At 39.1% G+C, this 20153-nt stretch overlaps 1 protein-coding gene across 1 annotated transcript in view; it reads right to left on the bottom strand.

Moving 5' to 3' along the window:
• LOC110156273 (protein tyrosine phosphatase receptor type K) overlaps positions 1-13507 on the bottom strand; it is a 163575-nt gene extending 150068 nt beyond the window's left edge. The window contains 1 exon segment of the mRNA XM_055149438.1: positions 13182-13507. Within this exon segment, the coding sequence (XP_055005413.1) occupies positions 13182-13257 (76 nt within the window). The 5' untranslated portion in view covers positions 13258-13507.
• Positions 13508-20153: the final 6646 nt, after the last annotated feature.

Here is a 20153-nt window from a genome sequence, read left to right as displayed (position 1 = left end):
GGTACTTCTTTTGTCTTTACAAGGAACGTTCCCACCCTAAACTGCATCCAAACTTCAAACTCCCTGTAATTCAACACCTCTGGCTGTGGATTTGTGAGAGTGAAATCCCACCCTGCTCTGTCTTATGAGTCTTTAGGGGAAGTGTGGAAACTGGAGAGACTGGGAGGAGACTCGGACTGGTAGACGAGAGTCAAAGGGGGAACGTGGGGCGGGGGAGGGTTTGATAAACGCTGCGCTTCTTTGTTTAGGTTGGTGGGTTGTAAATTCCAAGAAAAAACAGAGGGGGTAGTGGGGGCTTAGGTAAAGTAACCGTTAGGAATGGGAGAAGCGTTCTGGATGATGTTTGGAAGCAGCAGTTCTCCAGTACAATATTGAAATGACTGAACCAAAATAGGAGTGTGCAAAAATATTGAAATATCGATGTATCGCATTATTTAATGTGATGATACAGTATCGATATCATGGGCTGCTGTATCGAGTATTTTTTGGTATATTTTACTAACATATTTTGTTACAGCGCTACAGTTTTGTTGCTTGTTTAGGGGAAGGAAACTAATTTTTATGAGAAAATGTTTGTGTTTCATATGAACTTTGCACAAGAAGTGGTTCAATAAAGATTTTTAGTGTCACAGCCATGAGTTAGTCTTAAATTTTTATTGAACCGTATCAAATCGATTTGAATCAAAAGTGCACTGTATCAAAATATGTATCGTATAGGCAACTTCTTAATTATACCCAGCTCTAGAATGTTCAAAATGTTATAAAATCATTATTTATCGGTTAGTAAGATTGGATCACATGGGAATGCAAAATGAGAAAGACCAGAAGTTGCTGACAATGACAAAACAGAGCCTTCTTAACCCAGGATAGTACTTCAACTAAACCTGTCTCAAAGCATGACCAAAAGATATAGAGAGAGCTACAGAAGTACTGGTTTAAAAGAAAATAAATGGCCATTGAAGAGTGCCAGAGAGAACTAGACTTAAGTCCAGACACCGCAAAGTCTGCACAGTGTCAACATCGCGCCTGTATGTCCAAACTGTTTGTCCGGAAAAATACCTTTGCTTTAGGAATTCCATTTCTCTGTGAAAGGTTTCTAATATTTGTTCTGCCGATTTAAAGTTTTTCACTGTACAATTTCTCTTCTCTATCTTGGTCGCATTTTTGTACAGCTGTGTTTTTGGCCAAGGCCTCCTCTACCTTATCGCTGCCAGTGGAAACGCTTTGCAACTTTCACAAAGAAACTTTGAGAAATTTAACAGGGCACAACTCAAGGCCAAGGTTTCCCGCAAACACATGCTCGTTCCCAGCCACATAACCAACAACAAACAGGAAGGCCCCAGGGAACAGTTTAAGATTCAGTGAGGGAAAAAACTCAACTGATGTTAACTAGAAAAATTGCACTGATGGCGCCGTAAATTTTAACGTTAGAACACTCACTCAATCAATGTCAAGTTGACATTTCAGAATAATAATTAAAGGCTTTAGTGAAGTTGTTTTAAAAGACATGCATAAAAAACTGTTCCTAGTCATGTAAAATATCATCTAAATCATGTTATAGCTGTTTTTAATCGATTTATTTGCAAGTTTTATGCGAGTTTACAATGGCAGTCCACAGTTCTAACTCTTATTAGAGCATGAATTATGACCATATTTGGGAAGAACAGTGGGGGCTGTTTAGTTACATTTGCGCGCAGCATGCAGGTCCCGTCTTTTTGACAGTATTCAACAAATCATGTCAAGTGGGACAAACCCGAGCCCAGACAGACAGATGTTGACTGTCTAAACCTCTACCTGGGTGATGGAGTGCATGTACTGTCTGTGTATAATATGTGAGTATGTGAATTCTCGCTGTCCATGCGTCTCTCTAGTCATTTTGCAGACAGCTGACAGACAGACAGGTCGGCAAGACACTGACACATCACTATCGCGGAACAGATTATATAAACCTTTAGTGCTACAGATAAGGGTGGGGGGGGGGGGGAAATCAGTGGGAAGATTTAGATCGGCTCCAACCACCAATGCGAGAGACGGAGGAGAGAGGAGTGAAGATGCATGAAGCGGGCCAGTAGATGGTAATCTTAATGGACTGGTCATCTGTCTGTAAGCCCTTGTTCACGGGCGCACATACAAAGGGGAGCTTATATGCATCTCCAAAGCTTTATACTGCTCTTGGGCGCAATCAGCTTAAAAACACTAGCAGTCAGTGGATGTATGGCTTTAAGTGCGAGATCAGATAAGAGAATAAGACTTTAATATGTGATGTGGTGCACACTTTGCTTGTGGCTACTCCTGTTAATGTGCCCGTATGACAGATGTCTTCTTAACTGGACTAATGGAAGAGCCAGTGCCCCCGGGTTATGTCAGTCAACCACAAATCTACATCCGGAGGCTATGCAAGATGTAACTTTTGCCCTATTGTCACTGTTAGTCAAAAACAAAGAAAGTGCCTGGAGAATTAAGACGGCATCATAATAAAACAATACAACAGTGCTGAATGTTTGTTACATGTATGGTTGTCAAAAGTATTGAAAATCAGATAATGAATGTCAAATAGAGTCAAACCGGAAATCTGTTAAGTTAAGAGTTAGTTAATCTATATACATATAAAGTGACCAGTGCAGCATTTAAAAGCACAGCCAGTGTGGGTAATGTCAGTAATCTTTACCTCATTACCAGGCAGCAAAGAAAAGTGCAGGGAAAAGTTATATATGTGTACAATAAAACTGATCCAGAGCTCTACGATGCAAGTAGAGGAGGGGGACGTTCCCGCCAAGAGAGCTGGGACTTTCAAGCCAAGGGGACGCTCGAGCTGGGATTTGTTAAAACTAGATACTCATTTGAGCAGGTATCAATACTTTAAAACAGGGATCCCCAATCCTCGGGCCAGAGACCGGTAGTGGGTCATGGGTCATTTGGTACAGGTTTGGTACGTCACGTGGACCGTCCCTCCTCCCATATGTTATGTCTATACCAGGTCTACACCAGAACTAAACCAGGCCTAAACCAAGTCTAAACCACGACTAAATCAGGACTAAACCAGGTCTAAACAAGGTCTAAACCAGGACTAAACCAGGACTAAGCCAGGTATAAACCAGGTCTAAACCAAGACTAAACCAGGACTAAGCCAGGTATAAACCAGGTCTAAACCAGGTCTAAATCCCCCCCAACCCCCTCTGGTCCATGAAATATTGTCTGATATAAAACCGGTTCATGGTGCAAAAAGATTGGGGATCACTGCTTTAAAAGTCACATTCACAGCAGGACAGAAATGAACCTTTCCTGGATAGCTTTAGAATAATCTTGAGCTGTATCAGAATAAGACCAGACAAAATAGACTAGTATACGCCCATGGCCCACTGTTGAACCTACATGGACGACCGAGAATTACACAGACATAAGGCCACATGGTAATATAGAAGAAAATACTATGATTTGTCTAAGTTGTCTAAATAAAGAGCATTTTTAATTATCATTACGGTATTGGAATCAGTATTGAGTCTATTCTTTAGGATCAAAATTAAGTCGCCAAATCTATATACAACATATTGGCATCATTAAGAAGATTTGGTTGGATTTTACAATATTCTAAAAAGGTTAGTATTTGACTCATTATGATGCTGATCACCATCTGGATTCTCTGACAGCCTCTAGTTGCAAAATTCCCAAGTTTGGATTTAATTGTCTCCAAAATTATAACAAAGAGTCCAACATCAGTGAGACTCCTTGTTTTGATCCTCCCATTTGCATTTGGTTTGGAAATTCATAAATGGCGTCATACTGTTTTTTTCTGGTCTATTAAACTAGTACTAGACGTGTTAAAATCCTTTGTTTTGGGGCATGGTTGGTGATTGTTCTGTTTGACTTAAGTGGGCTTGACCGGAGATTGACCTTGTGTAAAATAAGCTGTTGATTTTATTCATTTATTGCCTCAAAATTTTACTGTAAACAAACATTGTATTTGCTTTGACTTTGATGCCGGCTGTCTCTGCACAGCCTTGTGGGATACCAAAACTCTTGTGTCTGCCTCCTCTGCGGATGGCGTCTGTGGCGCGCACTTTACGAGCCTGTCACTTCCACAGAAGAAAAGGAAAACAACAAGTCGCTCATTAAGAAGCCGGGACAGCCGAAAAGATGGAGGCTGTGATTGTGGGATTCTAATATCGACAGTTTAGGGTGGAAAGATTGAACCGGGTCCTTTAATAAAAACTTCCAGCGAGTAAACAGCACCTGGGAGGTTCAGACAGCTGTCTTAGTCCAAAGACAAGACGAGATCTGTGTGAGACAAGCGAGCGGCGAATGGACAAAGTCTGCAGTGAGAATTCAAGAGGGACTGTAAGAACGCTCCAACTCAATTACTTGCTCTGAAGATTTCACAAGGCCAAAGCATTTTATGTAGCGTAAAAAAAATATGTATTCTTGTTGAAGAATTATTTGGACAGGAATGCCACATATAAAGAGAAGTTGAAATGTGGCATACAAGCAGCCATTAAGGATCCTTTACTTACCTTAACGCAATGAATAAATGTAAATCAGCCTCATATAACAGCAGAAAACTCTTGGACAATATGTAAGAGTAAAACAACCCACTTTTAAAGACATTACAAATACAGACATATGGATATTAGAGGAATCGTGCGTTAACAAAAAAGTGAATGGTTAGTACATGAATGGCCACGTGATGAGTACAACTAAAGTAAAACGGTAAAAGTAAAACCCCAAGATGATCTGGAATGGAAAGGGCTAATGACGATGGTGCTAATGGCTACACTGGGACTATGGCGGTGACTGTGACAGATGAAGCTAATCGTAACTCACCCTTTTCGGCGCGTCCCAAGTGAGCTAGGGCCGAGAGGGGCAACAGAGAGAGAACAAGACACAGTTAGATTTGCCGTGGTGCACAGAACAATAGTCACATATTCACAGCTGCCAGGCTCTGGGCTCCGTCTCTGAGGAGCTGTGCAAGCCCAGGGTCATACAATATGGTCAAGTGTAGAGGAGGAACAATGTCCACTCGGTTTGTGCCGGATACAGTTATGGCTTCAGTTATAAATGTATAAGGATGATATCTGGCTTAAACGCTGTGTCTTTAAAGGGACAGTTTAGTATTTTGGACATAGGACTTTATTTCCTAGTGAGCCAGAGTGTTGGAGACGTGTGGAGACACTTTTTTAAATATACCATCCAGTCCTTGTATTTGCAGAGGTCGCTGGTGCTAGACTAGTGCATGTCAATGGCCATAGTTATCCTGCCACTAAAAACAGTCTTACCCACTCCACAAAGCACCCAAAACAAATCCATTATTACACCAGACTCTTGATGTAAATGGCTGTGTCGATAGAATAACGTTTGAAATAAAACTAACCTTGCATCGCATGAATTGTCGAATGTTGAGGGACTATTTTCTCATATATCAATCCACCACTGCCAAGCTTTCTATCAGGAAGTACAACTCACTGTTGCTGCTCAGACATAAATCCTTCAAATGCAAGGTTGGTTTTACTTCAAACATTATTCTAACAACACAGACATTTACATTGACAGTCTGGCGTAATAACAGATTTGCTTCGGGTGTTTTGTGGAGTGGGTAAGACTGTTTTTAGTGGCAGGATAACTATGCCCATTGACATGCGCTAGTCTAGCACCATTGACCTCTGCAAATACAAGGGCTGGATGGAATATTTTAAAAAGTGTCTCCACATGTCTCCAACACTTTAGGAAATGAGGCCCTATGTCCAAACTTCCGAACTGTCCCTTTAAACAAATAGAAAGTAAGTTGCTCTTCCAAAATAAAACTCACAAGACGTATGGCACAAGTGTTTGCCCTGTTACGACCTCTGAACTCTGAACGATGCGTGCATGACATCTCACCTGTTCTTTTGTGCTTCAAAGAGGCCTAAAATAACTGTATCCCCGAGAGTGTCATCTGTCACTTCAGAACGTCTTAATTGTGCCCATTTTACGGTTCACAGAAAACAGCATGGCTAAAATGACTTTGAAAATAAATGGCTTGAGTTTTCTTCTCACTCACTTTGCTTACTTTTTTGTTATTTGAAATCTGTTGTACACATCAAAATATAGGCTAACTACTGGATAAAAGCGTCATAAAATCATATATCTGCAGCTCAAACTCCAGCAGGTAGTAGCTTCTCCAGTCCTGTGCTGCACACAACTGTTCACATCTGTGTATGGGCACAGTGGGCAGAGTAATGTAATTAATCAGAGAGGCTTGATTACTTAATCCGTCATTAGCCAGCCATGTGTGTAACGAGTGCATTTAGTCTTTTTGGTGGGACCCTGGTAACGACAGCTGTGACCGGAGCTGAACGGGGCCACTCTGGAGATGGATGACACTGGACTAGAGCCATCCTTCATCCGGGAGATGAAACCCCAGGATTGGACGATACAGTGTTGAGAAAGTTTTTGTTTGAATTAGGGATGTAACGATATCTAAATCTCTCGGTACGATATTATCACGATATGCATCTCAAGATATGACATTTACTGCGATTAGAGGCAAGCAAAAATAGTATCAATATATCACCAAGAGTGTTTTTTGGTATATTTTACTAAATTATTTTGTTACAGAGCTACAGTTTTGTTGCTTTTTAGAGTAAGAGAACTCATTTTTGTGACACATTTGACATATTCACTGTTTTCATGATTAAAATGGATGTTTTTCATATGAATTTTGCACATTATCCTTTATTTTTTATTGAACCATATTGAATCGTTTTGAAATATATCATATCGTATCAAAAGTGTGTATGTATCGTGCCGTGGCCTATGTATCGAGGTATGTATCGTATCGACAACTTCTGAATGATACCCAGCCCTAATTTTTCGATATACAATTGTAGATAGGACACTTTTTTGCTTTTAAAATACCTTGACAAGATTTTGGTGTGAATGATGTCCATCATAATCCCAAGAATTCAAGCAAAAAACATATTTCTTCATGTTGTTTGCACTGAAATGAATCATGGGATATGTAGTTCTCTATGTTCATAAGCTGTTGTTACTAGAAATGTAATTCAGTGTATTGTGACAGTCCACGATATTATTGTGAAACTTTTAACGATACGATGTCACTAGGGATCTAACAATAACCAAAATATCGTGATATTGTATCGTCAAATGTCTCACAATAATATCGTGGGCTGTCACAATAAATCAAATTACAAGTTCCTTTGCTTAAATGCATGGTTTTATAGTAGCAACAGCTTTTAAACATCAGAAACTACATATCCCATGATTCATTTCAGTGCAGACAACATGAAGAAATATGTTTTTTACTTGAATTCTTGGGATTATGACGGAAATAATTCACACGAAAATCTTGTCAAGGTATTTTAAAAGCAAAAAAGTGTCCTATCTACAGTTACATTAGCCTCTTCAAAATATCACAATAATTTGAATACATTCTGAACTTTAATCTAGTTGGAGAAAAATAAATATTTGAATCCACCAAGGACAAAAATGGATAAGCAGTTGTAAATGTGACTGAAAGTATACAAAAAAATAAAATGTACCATTGCAATATCGCCGTCCATCTGAGATATCTGGTGTTATTTTGTCTACTTAAACATTTCATTGTTCGCTGGCTCACTGCCTAAATAGTCTTTATCCCAGTACAGTACTTTGTTGTCTTTTCTTAAGACTTAACCACCACTGTTGTGTTGCCATTGTTATGTTCTCAGGGCTGTTTTCTGCATCTGTCAGTTCTTCGGCCAATAATTTAATGCACATATTTCAGTTTGTGCCAGAAATAAATGGATTCAGATGAAGAGATGTGGGAGGAGGAGAGGGCTGCAAGTTGAAGCCTTTTGGAGACACTTTCAGTTAAACACTTCGGGGCACGTTTTAGTGGAATCTACAAAATATTTTTAAGGCGTAATATCTTCTACAGGGAACATGCAACAGTGTTTGAAAGGCATTTTTTAATGTCTCTTTACAAGTCTTCCACAAAGATAGTCATTCAGCTAAACTCAAGTGCGTGGTCTAGACTTGCAGAAAGTGAAAAACGCCTTGAGACAACTTTTTTATTTGGCAGTGCATGAATGAATTTGATTGCTCTTTGATTACAGTAGTTTGATTATTTTGTTTGGAGATTGTTACAGAGACGACATAATGTGCAAAGTTTATTATTTTATACTGAACAGCATCACAAGGTTGAAGTTTTTTTGTTCAAATAATCGCTTTTGGTGGTAAGATTCAATCCAGATCGGCTGTGTGGTATGTGTGGTGTTGGCATCTTAAAATAGACTCAGACGCATTGTATGGAAACTTGAATTGAAGCCAGCGTCGGTCCTGGTACCCCTTCACTTGCGGAAAACAATCCGACATTTTTTCACCAAACAGCGAGCTCGGCCTGCCTCTCTCGCGTGTGCACGGGCGAACGGGGGATTAGCTAATGAATTCTCGCGGCACATTAATTACTTTTTACACTTCAAACTTCATCCCCAAACGACTGGCGACTGGTGAAATGAGACTCTATACTTTCAAAAGGGAGAAGGAGGGAGAGAGTTTTTAAATTGAAATCTGAGGGGAAAAAAACGCATTGGCTTTGAGCAAAGGTTTGAAACTTTAGCGACAGTGATCAGAGCGACTGCAGACTGTAGTGGGGTTTTAATGAGCAGATAAATGACTTTGATTTGGATGTGTTTAAGCTTGGCACACGAAGAACAGAAGGCATTCCCTTTTTATATCCATAGGAGGTATTTTTGAGTCTTTATAACACTGTGCCAAATGCAATATAATATCAGTCATCAATATATACAAAAAAATTAAGTGGATGAATGGAAATCAGCTGGAAAGTCCCCCTGGCTGGAAGGTCCCCAAGATGGAAAATTGCCCTGAATTGTATCGTTTATGAGTTAGTTAATCTATATACATATAAATAAATAAAAACAACATTTTTTTCATCATATATTGCATTAATTCCACATGTAAGTGACACTACATCTCAACACATTTGTTCATGTTGAGCATAAGCAACTATTCTGATTTGGGAAGGATGAGCACCCTGCTTTTATCCCCTGTTGCATGACATGACACCTGACATGAGATGATCATGTTCATAGCAAGCAGGTAAGGAAGTAATTAATATTTCTTCCCAAATCAACAGTTACAGAGGTTAAAGGACATGGGGAACATGAAAAAAATACTTAAAATATAATTTCATAGTAAATTTCTGTGGGCAAATGAGGATTATTTTGATATTATATACTGAAAAAATGTGTGCCTTGTCGGGAAGATCAGTAAAATGACATAAACAAGACCCGACATTTGGTCTCGCTACATTCACATTTCATTTTGTTATGATGTAGAATGCTGATTTTCTGCTGAAGTCTATACATCACAGTGCGTGACGCGGCCTACTAAAGGCCGGAGAGAATGTCCTCCCTGTCCCGGGCACGGCAGTTACCCGTGTGCCCCCCAAGAGAAGGGTGCACCCAGAATGAGGAGGGGGACGTTCCTGCCAAGAGAATGGGACGCTTGAGCTGGGACTTTCAAGCCAGGGGGACACTCGAGCCGGTATCTGAATGAATGATTTTAGTATAGTACTGGTAATTCTAGTGCCCTTGCTTAGTCCTGCTTCCAGCTTCCTAGTTTAGACCTAATGAAGTGAACTTTTGTATTGTTGCATATGAAGGTGACACTAGTGGGGTAGTCAAAAACATTGATACTAAAACTAGTATGATATAATCATATTTGGCCTACGAGATGATATCAAATATGTATTAAAGCTGACCCGCCAGCTACAGACATTACTTATTTAAAATGTTGTTATTATTTTATATTATGCTTGTTCTGGATTCTTTGTTTAAGCAAAACTATTATTAAACATTTATTTATTTATTAATAAGAAAAGATTTAACATTACATATCTTGAAAGAAGAGAAAACATGCATTTTTCAATAAATATATAGTTTAGCCCATGACTTAGTCCCAGTTTTTAATTTTGGCCCTCTGTGAGTTTGAGTTTGACACCCTTGATCTTGAGCTGTATCAGAACAAATAAAAGAACGTAATGGACTTGTATACGCTCATGGATCACTATGGAACATACCTGGACAAATGAGGTCACATGGTAACATAAAAGAAAGCATCATGTTGTTGTTAAATGCAATATTTTTTGTATTATTTGTACAGCACTACACTGTACTCAGAGCGGACCACATTTGATCGCGGCATCTCTTTTTACAAGCTCACATAGACTTCAACAGTCCATCTCTCTCTCCCTCCCTCCTTCCTTCTCTCTCCCTCTCTCTCTCTATCACTCTCACTAGATTCGCGGAGATGCCCACAGCCAAAACCAGATCCTTTCTTGTTTCTTGTTCTCCCTCCTTTTTGCGCATCTCCCTTGTCCTTCTCTCTCTCTCTCTTTCTCTTCCATCCCCTCATCTTCCAGTTTCTCCGACAAAAACACACAATTTCATTTCATGTTTCAAATGAGGCTGAAAAGTAATTATAATTAACTTCTTAACGTCTTAAATGTTGGAAACTACTAAAATAATTTACAGCTCCAATTATAACCAGCTCAGATGTGGGCTTCTCGATCCTCCCCTGGTCTATAATGGAAAACAATTATTTCACTTCATTAAGATTAAAGAGGCGTGGATCAGTGTCACAACTCCATCAGAGAGCAGACAGATTTAGAAACTTGTCAAATTAACATAAACTCGCTCGGAGACGTGGGAGGGGAGATGCATTTATTCTTCTGTTACTTTCAAACACGCGGCGTGACAAGACGAGACGCGGGCTCGTGTAAATGTCACAAAGCGCTGCGTTTTTAGAGGACAGGCGTCTCCAAAGCCAATGTGACTTTTGCTTGAGATTTGACGAGACATGTTCATAATGGCGGAATTAACACTTGAGGAAAGAAGACCAAATGTGTTTCTGTCAATTTGCTAAAAACAAGGAGAAAGAAAAACAGAGGAAATATGCGTCCTTGTTGCGGATGACGCGCCAGGTAGTTATAATTAAATGAATCAAAGGAAGAGAGAGATGTTTTGCAGGTTTGGAATACTTTGTGCAAAACAGCTTGTCCTTATTTTTCGTTTGTCACCTCAACTTCAACATTAGACTGAATAAACTGAACTTATTGATTTACCATAACTATAATGAACATTGAATATGGATGTAATAACAAACTTGTACCCTCCAGCTCTATAATTATGCGTTTTTTCATATAAGGGAACACATTCTTTCATCTTATGCCAGCTTCTATATATACATCCACTTTGTTTTTACATCACAACACCAGAGACCACTACTTTTTACCCCCCTGCCCGTCTCCCTCGACAGTGGAGCCGCGTGTTGTCTTGTATTTACTTGCAAATTAACAGCGCTCAAATTCCCAGAGAGAGGGCCTCAAAGAAATTCCTCACATTTGTTACCCCTGAGGACCAAATGGCCACGAAGAGGAGGGGCAGGAGGGTGGATACGGGGCATTGCCTGCAGCCACGGGCGCAGGGAGGGAGGGGACGCACGGGGAGGTGAGTGAAGCTTCGGCAGGACGGGCATTAACACGTTCTTGTGTAATTAATTGACTAATTTCTATGCAAATCGCAAAGTGAGGAAAGCAAAGGGCTGAAAACGACGGCTTCTGGAAACGTCTCGGGTTTAATCACGCGTAAAACGTCCTTGAATGCAAAGAGCAGCGAGTTAAACAGTAGGATTTTTTTTTAGGTCAGCTTTCTAATACACGAACCTGACAGGCAAGTTACTTTTCATTCCCTGGGAGGAGAAAAGTGAAGCCGGAAATAGTGCACGCGTTACGGTAAGAGGCAGGTGAGAGGAGCTCAATGGAGAAGCGTGCAACTTGAGCTACGCTTGGATTCGCAGTTTCCAAAGAAGCATTAAAAATTTCAATAAAATGTAACACATATCTTGAGTCACTGTGTTCATACTTTGTTTTACGCAGCCTAAGTTGTTATTACGATGTTAGGCGTTGCGAGAAGTCATCACCAAAGCAATAAAACGCCTCTTGTTCGTGCATAACTAAGTCATACCGTCACTACTGGCTTCTCTGACTCCGCATTCGCCCTAATTACAACCAGAAAAATCAACATTACGCACGGGGCGCATATGGATCAAGTTAAAACGCAAGTTCGCATGTCCGGGTCAGATCGCGTCGCAGGGCTGCACGACGTCTTTAATCAAACATGCCATCACTGTGTGGACACTTTTCACGTTCATTAGGTTTCATTGCATGCGGCGGGGAGTGAAGTTAGGAGAAGAAGACGGGTCATTTGGTTTGCAGGGGACCGGGGGGCTGCGCGGAGCTTTAAAACCTAACCGAGCGTCTCTCTTGCGTCCTCATCCACTGAAAACAACTGAACCAGAACTTGTAACGAGTCAGTGTGATGTCCTTATGAATCTCAGAGCGAATAAAGTCAATACAGATGATAGAGTGTGAACGATATCCGCAGCCTACGTGTCCGTGCGTACCAAACTTTTACCCCTTTCAGCCTGCATCGTCTCCTTTGCGCTTGCACCGCTTTCCAAACGTCTTTAAAACATTATCAGCAGGTCATCGTGCGTAAAACCAAGAAATCCACACTACACTAGCAATCAATGGAGGTCGTTTTACAAGTTTATGACAGTTCGTCGACCTCACTACCTGGCGCGCAACGATATCACACTTTTTACGAAGAAAGGGACGAGGAAAGCACAGTTAACCCACTTTAACCTTTTTAAATGCAAATGCCTCCTGAAGTTGAGGTGAGGTAACAATACCAGCTTCCTATCGTTCACTGAGAGCGTAAAGCAAATAAAAAGATTCTTTGCAAAGTTCACTAAGAGGCAAACCACAGAATTCCTCAATACAAAGCTGCAAAATGCCAACTTTTTAGCGCGTAAAAGCGTGAAAAAAGCTTTATTTATCGCTGGACAACTTCGTAAACCTTGCGAGTTCAAAGAGAAACCGACGACCCTCCACAGGCTACGGAATACGAGTCGTGGCAAAACACCTTTCACGCCTTTTGAGCACGATTAAACCACCTAAAATGCATTAATAAGGGTTAGTTAAGCATTCACAGCAAGTGGATTAACTTTGCGTACGTCCACGTTGGCAAAGCTGTGAAAATTAAAGCTTTACGAGGATGCACGTAACGTCGAACCAACTTTTTTTCCCCACGAAACAAAAGCAACATTTTGAAGTACGCAGCTCTTACCTGTTGGAATTTGAGCTGACACCGGCGCGGAGAAGAGAAAAAAGACAAGTCCAAGAAAAACGAAAAGTGTATCCATGTTTGAATCGCTGCGTAAAAGTTTCAACCCGGCGACTTTCTCCGGTCTCTCAGCCCCGTCCTCTCGCCGTGAATCGCTGGAAATAGAAGTTTGTTTTGGTAGTTAGTCCTCCAGCGACGGTAAAAGCGCGGTCCCCATGCTCTCGAGGCTTCGGTCCGGTGTGCTGGCGGGTGTCGGGCGGCTCGTTTGCCCGCGGACAGTCGGACGGAGGCGGAGGGTAGAAAGTGGCACACACCGGGATAAGGACAGGAGTGAGCACAGCGCGAGACTGAAGCACGGAGAGCGCTCGAGCAGCCACAGCGCGAGCGAAACTGTGACGTCAGCAGGCACGAGCTTGATTGAAAAAAAAAAAAAAAAAAAAAAAAAAAAAAAGGAAAAACATATAGGTACGTTTAAGATAAATATTAGACAGTCTAGCTTATATCGTGGCCCATACTTTTTTTCTTTTTTTTTTTTTACTTTACATTTAATGACTCAATTAAGTCTAAATCTAAAACTAGGGCCTAAAACAGCCTATTGTGTTGAACTCATAACAAGAGACAAGTATCAAATAAGGCATACACTGGAAAAAAAAAAAAACAATATCTAAGTTTAAAAATGACTTAAATTAAGAACATTTGACTTTATTTGAGTAGATTCAACTTCACAAGTAAAATTATCTACCCATGGATTAAGTGTGCTTTTTTTAAATTCAAGCAATATTCAATTTCTTTTTTCATATTTTAAGTGCAAAAATAGTTGTTTTTCTTATTTTCAGTGAACCAAGATGCAAAAAGACAAAAAGTCTTATTCCACTGGCAGATCATTTTACTTGTCAAGTGAAATTTACTCAAATCATGATAAAACTTTCTTAATCCAAGTCGTCTTAATTTGACTAAACTTTGTTTTTTGTAGTGTAATTATATAAATGTAAATGTACAAAGTCAAAATAAAATAGAAAAATAAGTAATAAAATATAAAATCACAGCTTTATACAAGAGGTCAGAGGTTAAACAGTGATATGATGATTGACAGGACATAGGATTGTTCATGACATAAGGGTGAGTTGTTGTACAGTTGTAGGGAGCATTATCTGTTACATAAGAGTGAGTTGTTATAGAGTTGTAGGGAGTATTATAGTATGAATGTAGTCCTGTATCTGTTTGAGTGAAGCTGTAGTAGGCTGTTGGAGAATGAGCTCCTCTGTCCCTCTATAGTCTGGTACAGTGTGTGAGTTGTTGTACAGTTGTAGGGAGTATTATCTGTCCCTCTATAGTCTGGTGCAGTGTGTGAGTTGTTGTACAGTTGTAGGGAGTATTATCTGTCCCTCTATATATTCTGGTGCAGTGAGTGACTTGTTGTACAGTTGTAGGGAGTATTATCTGTCCCTCTATAGTCTGGTGCAGTGGTGAGTTTGTTGTACAGTTGTAGGGAGTATTATCTGTCCCTCTATAGTCTGTTGCAGTGGGTGAGTTGTTGTACAGTTGTAGGGAGTATTATCTGTCCCTCTATAGTCTGGTGCAGTGTGGGAGTTGTTGTACAGTTGTAGGGAGTATTATCTGTCCCTCTATAGTCTGGTGCAGTGTGTGAGTTGTTGTACAGTTGTAGGGAGTATTATCTGTCCCTCTATAGTCTGGTGCAGTGTGCGAGCTGTTGTACAGTTGTAGGGAGTATTATCTGTCCCTCTATAGTCTGGTGCAGTGTGCGAGCTGTTGTACAGTTGTAGGGAGTATTATCTGTCCCTCTATAGTCTGGTGCAGTGTGGGAGCTGTTGTACAGTTGTAGGGAGTATTATCTGTCCCTCTGTAGTCCTGAGCAGTGGGTGAGCTGTTGTGCAGTTGTAGGGAGTATTATCTGTCCCTCTATAGTCTGGTGCAGTTGTTGAGTTGTTGTACAGTTGTAGGGAGTATTATCTGTCCCTCTATAGTCTGGTGCAGTGGTGAGTTGTTTGTACAGTTGTAGGGAGTATTATCTGTCCCTCTATATATTCTGGTGCAGTGGTGAGTTGTTGTACAGTTGTAGGGAGTATTATCTGTCCCTCTATATATCTGGTGCAGTGGTGAGTTGTTGTACAGTTGTAGGGAGTATTATCTGTCCTCTATAAGTCTGGTGCAGTGGTGAGTTGTTGTACAGTTGTAGGGAGTATTATCTGTCCCTCTATAGTCTGGTGCATTGTATGAGTTGCTGTACAGTTGTAGGGAGTATTATCTGTCCCTCTATAGTCCGGTGCGGTGGGTGAGCAGTGTGAGTGTCCATGATGGAGAGCAGTTTGTCCAGTGTCCTCCTGTCCCTCACTGTGGCAAATGTCTCCAGCTCACAGTCGATCACGTGACCAGCTTTACAGATCAGTTTGTCAATCCGCTCAATGTCCCTTTAACTGGTGATTGATCGACTGATGTTCATTAAAAAAAACAAAAAACAAAACATATAGGTACATCTACAATAAATATTAGACAGTCTAGTTTACATCGTGGACCATACCTTCTTACTTTGCATTTAATGACTCAGTTAAGTCAAAATAAACAACTAGGGCCTAAAACAGCATATAGTCTTGATTTGATTGATTGAAGTTGATTTAAAAAAAGAAAAAAAAAAAAGAAGCAAATAGTTCATGATACTTTTAATTAAGGGCTCACAACGGAAGGGTCATGAGACAAAGTTACATTGGAGTCTTTTTACAATAACAATTATAACATTGCCATATAATAAACATAACACGAATAAATAATTATAACAATAGCATTCTTATTAAATTAAAAAATAAATAATGCACCAGTTGGATAGATCATTAATAATATTCTAAAATATGTCAAATAATGCATAAAAAGTACTATAATAAATAAATAAATAAATAATCATTGTTGCACTGTCTTCCTATGACCTCTTGTATAAAGCTGAGATTTTATATTTTATTACTTATTTTTTTATTTTATTTTGACTTGTACATATACATGCAATCTTTTTTGCTACTTATTTAGAATTTATTACCATTTATATTTTTGCTCTTTGTTATTATATTGTATTGTGATATTGTGATTGTGAATTACTGTGTCCAAATAATTTCTCTTGTGGATCAATAAAGTTTGTCTAAGTCTAAATCTAACAGGAATAAATAATTATAACGATAACATTCTTATTAAACAAAAAATAAATAAATAATGCATCAGTGAGATAGATCATTAACAAGTTAAAAGCGCAAAATATTCCAAAATATGTCAAATAAAATGCATAAAAAGTACTATATATAAATACTAGTATAATAAGTATACCACTATAATATAAAAATGCAGGGATTAGCATCAAATAACCACAGATGCATGCTTTTTGTTGACTTAAGTGACATACACAAAAATGTGAAGAACAGTAGTGGTAGTGTAGACATGAATTTAACTTTATTACAATGTTTACAATGTTGAGTAAACTTATTACTACTAGGTTATGTCAAAATTTTAAAATATCACATCAGAATACAAAACTGGAAAGCTTCTTAAGAAACCTATAAAAACAGAGTGAATACTTAACCCACATTATGAGGGCAGAGTGGTGTAACCCGGGGGCCCCCTTTAAGAGGTTTCCTGCAGAGATGTCACAGCAAATGGTCCGTGCTGTATTTCAGACGAGAGGGAGCCGAGGCCACTGATGATGTCACAGTGTGGGGGTGCAGCTTGGGGCCCCGTGAGAAGATCCCCACTTTTCTAGACTTAGACTTAGATGAACTTTATTGATCCACAAAGGCTTGGACACATTAGCTCACACATCACAATATATGATGAGAAGAAAATATATAAATGATAATAATACATTCTAAATAAGTAGCAAAAACAGCAAGAGACTGGTGTCAAATAAAGAAAAAAATATATAAATGTATATGAACAAGTAAAACTAAAATATGGAAATAAAGTAAGAACAATATATTTCACCTATACACAAGAGGTCATAAGAAAAACTGCAAAGATGACATGATGGTTGACAGGAAACATTGTTATCGTTTACATAAGAGTATCATATTTATCAGACTATACATCACACTTTTTTTCATGGCTTGGGTGGTCCTGTGACTTATACTCTGGTGTGACTTTTATATTAAAATTTTCACACTGAAGGTGTTTGCTGCTCCTGTTACTCCTGTACCACTGTCACGTGGCTCTACTGCACATGTCTCCTGCAGAAAGAGCCTCTGTCCTGTCTGTATCATGTCAGTCGATCACACCATTACTTCTTTACCACTGAAAATTTAAAACTTAAACAAACTTATTAAGACAACTAAGAAGACTGAACACAAATGCCACTGAAAAGAAAATCATATTTTGCAGATTACAAGCTGCAGGTAGCGAAATATGCAGCCAAAAACGGTAATCAAGCAGCAGAAAGAAGGTTTGGAGTAAGCGAGAAACTTGTGACAACTGGGAGGATGCAATGGATTGACAAAGCCTGGACTTCAGTGACAACAGAAACCATCCTGTCGGGATTCAGAAAGGCCAGAATAATTCTAACTGGAACTGATGCTGAGTCTGACGACAGATACGCAGAAGAGGAAGGAGCGCTCCATTTACATCCGGAGTTTACTTGCCTTTCAAGATAAAATGTCAGTTCCTGATCTCTAATTTTATAAAATAAATTTCCCCCAAAAAGTGTGACTCATAGTCCGGTGCGACGATAGACCTTTTTTTCTTCTTCATTACACATCTTTTGGCTGGTGCAACTTATACTCCGGAGCATCTTATAGTCCGAAAAATATGGTAAGTTGTTGTACAGTTGTATAAAATACGGTATAAATGTCGTCCTGTATCTCTCACTGTTAGAGATCAGTCAGTGAGAAAATGCCTTACCACAAAACATTGACTTTTTGAGGTATCTAACTACATTCACGCAATAAGTAATTTGTTTATTTATTTATCTTTCCCGAAACAAATTTTAATACCAGTGAGATTCCCGAGAACAACTACAATTTTGTAATATTCTTTGCGAAATCTTTGCAAATAACCAGGTTGATTATCCTTCAGCATTTCATCACATAGGCTACAGTTTAAATAAGCCAGACACTTTTGAATGGAAATCCTTGGCAGTCGCAGCAAAGCAAAGGGTGAGTGTTTTTGTGCAAAAGTTGAACTGCACAAGCATCAATAGAAAAAAATAAAAGTTACTATAGAGAACGGCACAGTGTATTTTGCCAAACTTGACATTCAGACAATAAGTCTCATTTGGACAATTCAGTGCAGCCTTCAGAGGTGTTCAAAACGCAGCAGCTCAGTGGCAATGAAATAAATAGTTTTCCTTTATTTTTGTATAAATCAATTAAGAGTTTCAAATCCAAACATTAACAAAGATGTGACAAACAGAACAAGAACACGATGAAACCTCAGAACCATCACCTGGTGGAACATAAAACACCATAGTCAATATAATATAAAATAAAGGATCTAATAAGGAACGTAAGTACTTTTTTTACTTCAAAATTTCCTATATGGAGGTGAGAGAAACTTTATTTTTCAATCTGTGAGGAGCACTGGGAGAAAGATTCTTCTCCAGATCTTCAGACATGACTTTGGTTGGGAGTAATTAGCTGGAGGATATGGTACAAGTTTTTAGATGACGGAGGAACACAGCGGAGAATCCAAGAAGCTTCTGCAGACACAATGTGCAGATGAAAATTCCTTACAGAAAGGCCCCTCAAAGTCTGGGAATAAAACTTGAAACCTGCTTGTAGCTTGTTATTCAAATAGGGATGTAACAATATCTGAAATATTGTGATATCGTATCATCAAAAGTCTTATAATAACACTGGGGACCATCACAGTATGTCGAATTAAAATTAAATTTATTGTTTTGGGGCAGCAATAGCTAAACAAAACTAAGTGAACTACATATACCATGATCCTTTGCTCCATTACAGTGCAGACTACATGAAAAATAATACAAATAATAATAATAATAGTCATAATTTTTAAGCATGTTTAGATCTTAAATCTTTGGTTTATGACAGAACAAAAGTTTTGTAAAGGCATTTTAAAAAAGGAAAATATCGCATTTTCACAATTTTGTTCACCTCTACAAAATATCACAATAAATATCGTACTGTGGGATATATATCGTGAAAATACCGTATCAAGAGATTAGATTATCGTTACATCCCTATATTCAAAGGAAATGCTTCTTCTAGAAAAGTTAGTTAAGTAAGTTTTTTCCACTTAATTGTGTTATGTTGACTCAACGTAACATAAATACCGTATTTTCTGCACTATAAAGTGCTCTGGATTATAAGGCGCACTGTCATTAAATGGTCTATTTTTGAACCTTTTTCACAAATAAACCGCACTGGACTTTAAACGAAACACAACAGTTGGATGGGTCAGTGGGACTTTGTTTGGAGCGTTCACGGTGACTCTGGGCTTTGTTCAGTTGTGGCGTGTAGGGAGGGTGCTGTCTGGGACCAACGGATTGTTGGCGTGTTCGCAGTGACTCAGTTGTTCAGTTGTGTCTAGAAGTGGCACATTGCACTCACTTTTTTGGTTCGTTCCTCCGTTCCGTTCCTCGTCGGTGTGGAGTCATGAGTGTGGCTGTAGGTGTTCGTCGCTGCGCAGTCGCTGTCTGCTCCGTGTGTGTTTGCGTGCGCGGCCGGTGGTGCGGCTTTGTAGTTTACTGAACGCCCGAGTGGATTCGTGTATAGGGTACTCTGGATTGTGGGGCGCGTAGTCGTTTTTTGATGGGGTTGGAGGCTTAAGAGCGCGACCTATAGCCCAGAAAATACGGTATATAGAAAAAGCTTTACGACAGAGCAAATAAAGCTAATAAAAAAAATTAAATAAGATGATCTATTTAAAATATACTCCTTAATTTAGTATTAAATGTTGTATTTGTATTTTTTTTTTATTACAGTCAATAGTAAAAGTACTAACAACTCTGACATACTTTAGAGT

This window comes from Boleophthalmus pectinirostris, unplaced genomic scaffold (assembly GCF_026225935.1).
Source record: "Boleophthalmus pectinirostris isolate CB_2022bp ecotype Guang Dong unplaced genomic scaffold, ASM2622593v1 HiC_scaffold_13, whole genome shotgun sequence".
Classification (NCBI taxonomy): Eukaryota; Metazoa; Chordata; class Actinopteri; order Gobiiformes; family Gobiidae; genus Boleophthalmus; species Boleophthalmus pectinirostris.
Note: the sequence above shows the minus strand (reverse complement) of the source record. Positions and strands in the feature narration are given on the sequence as shown.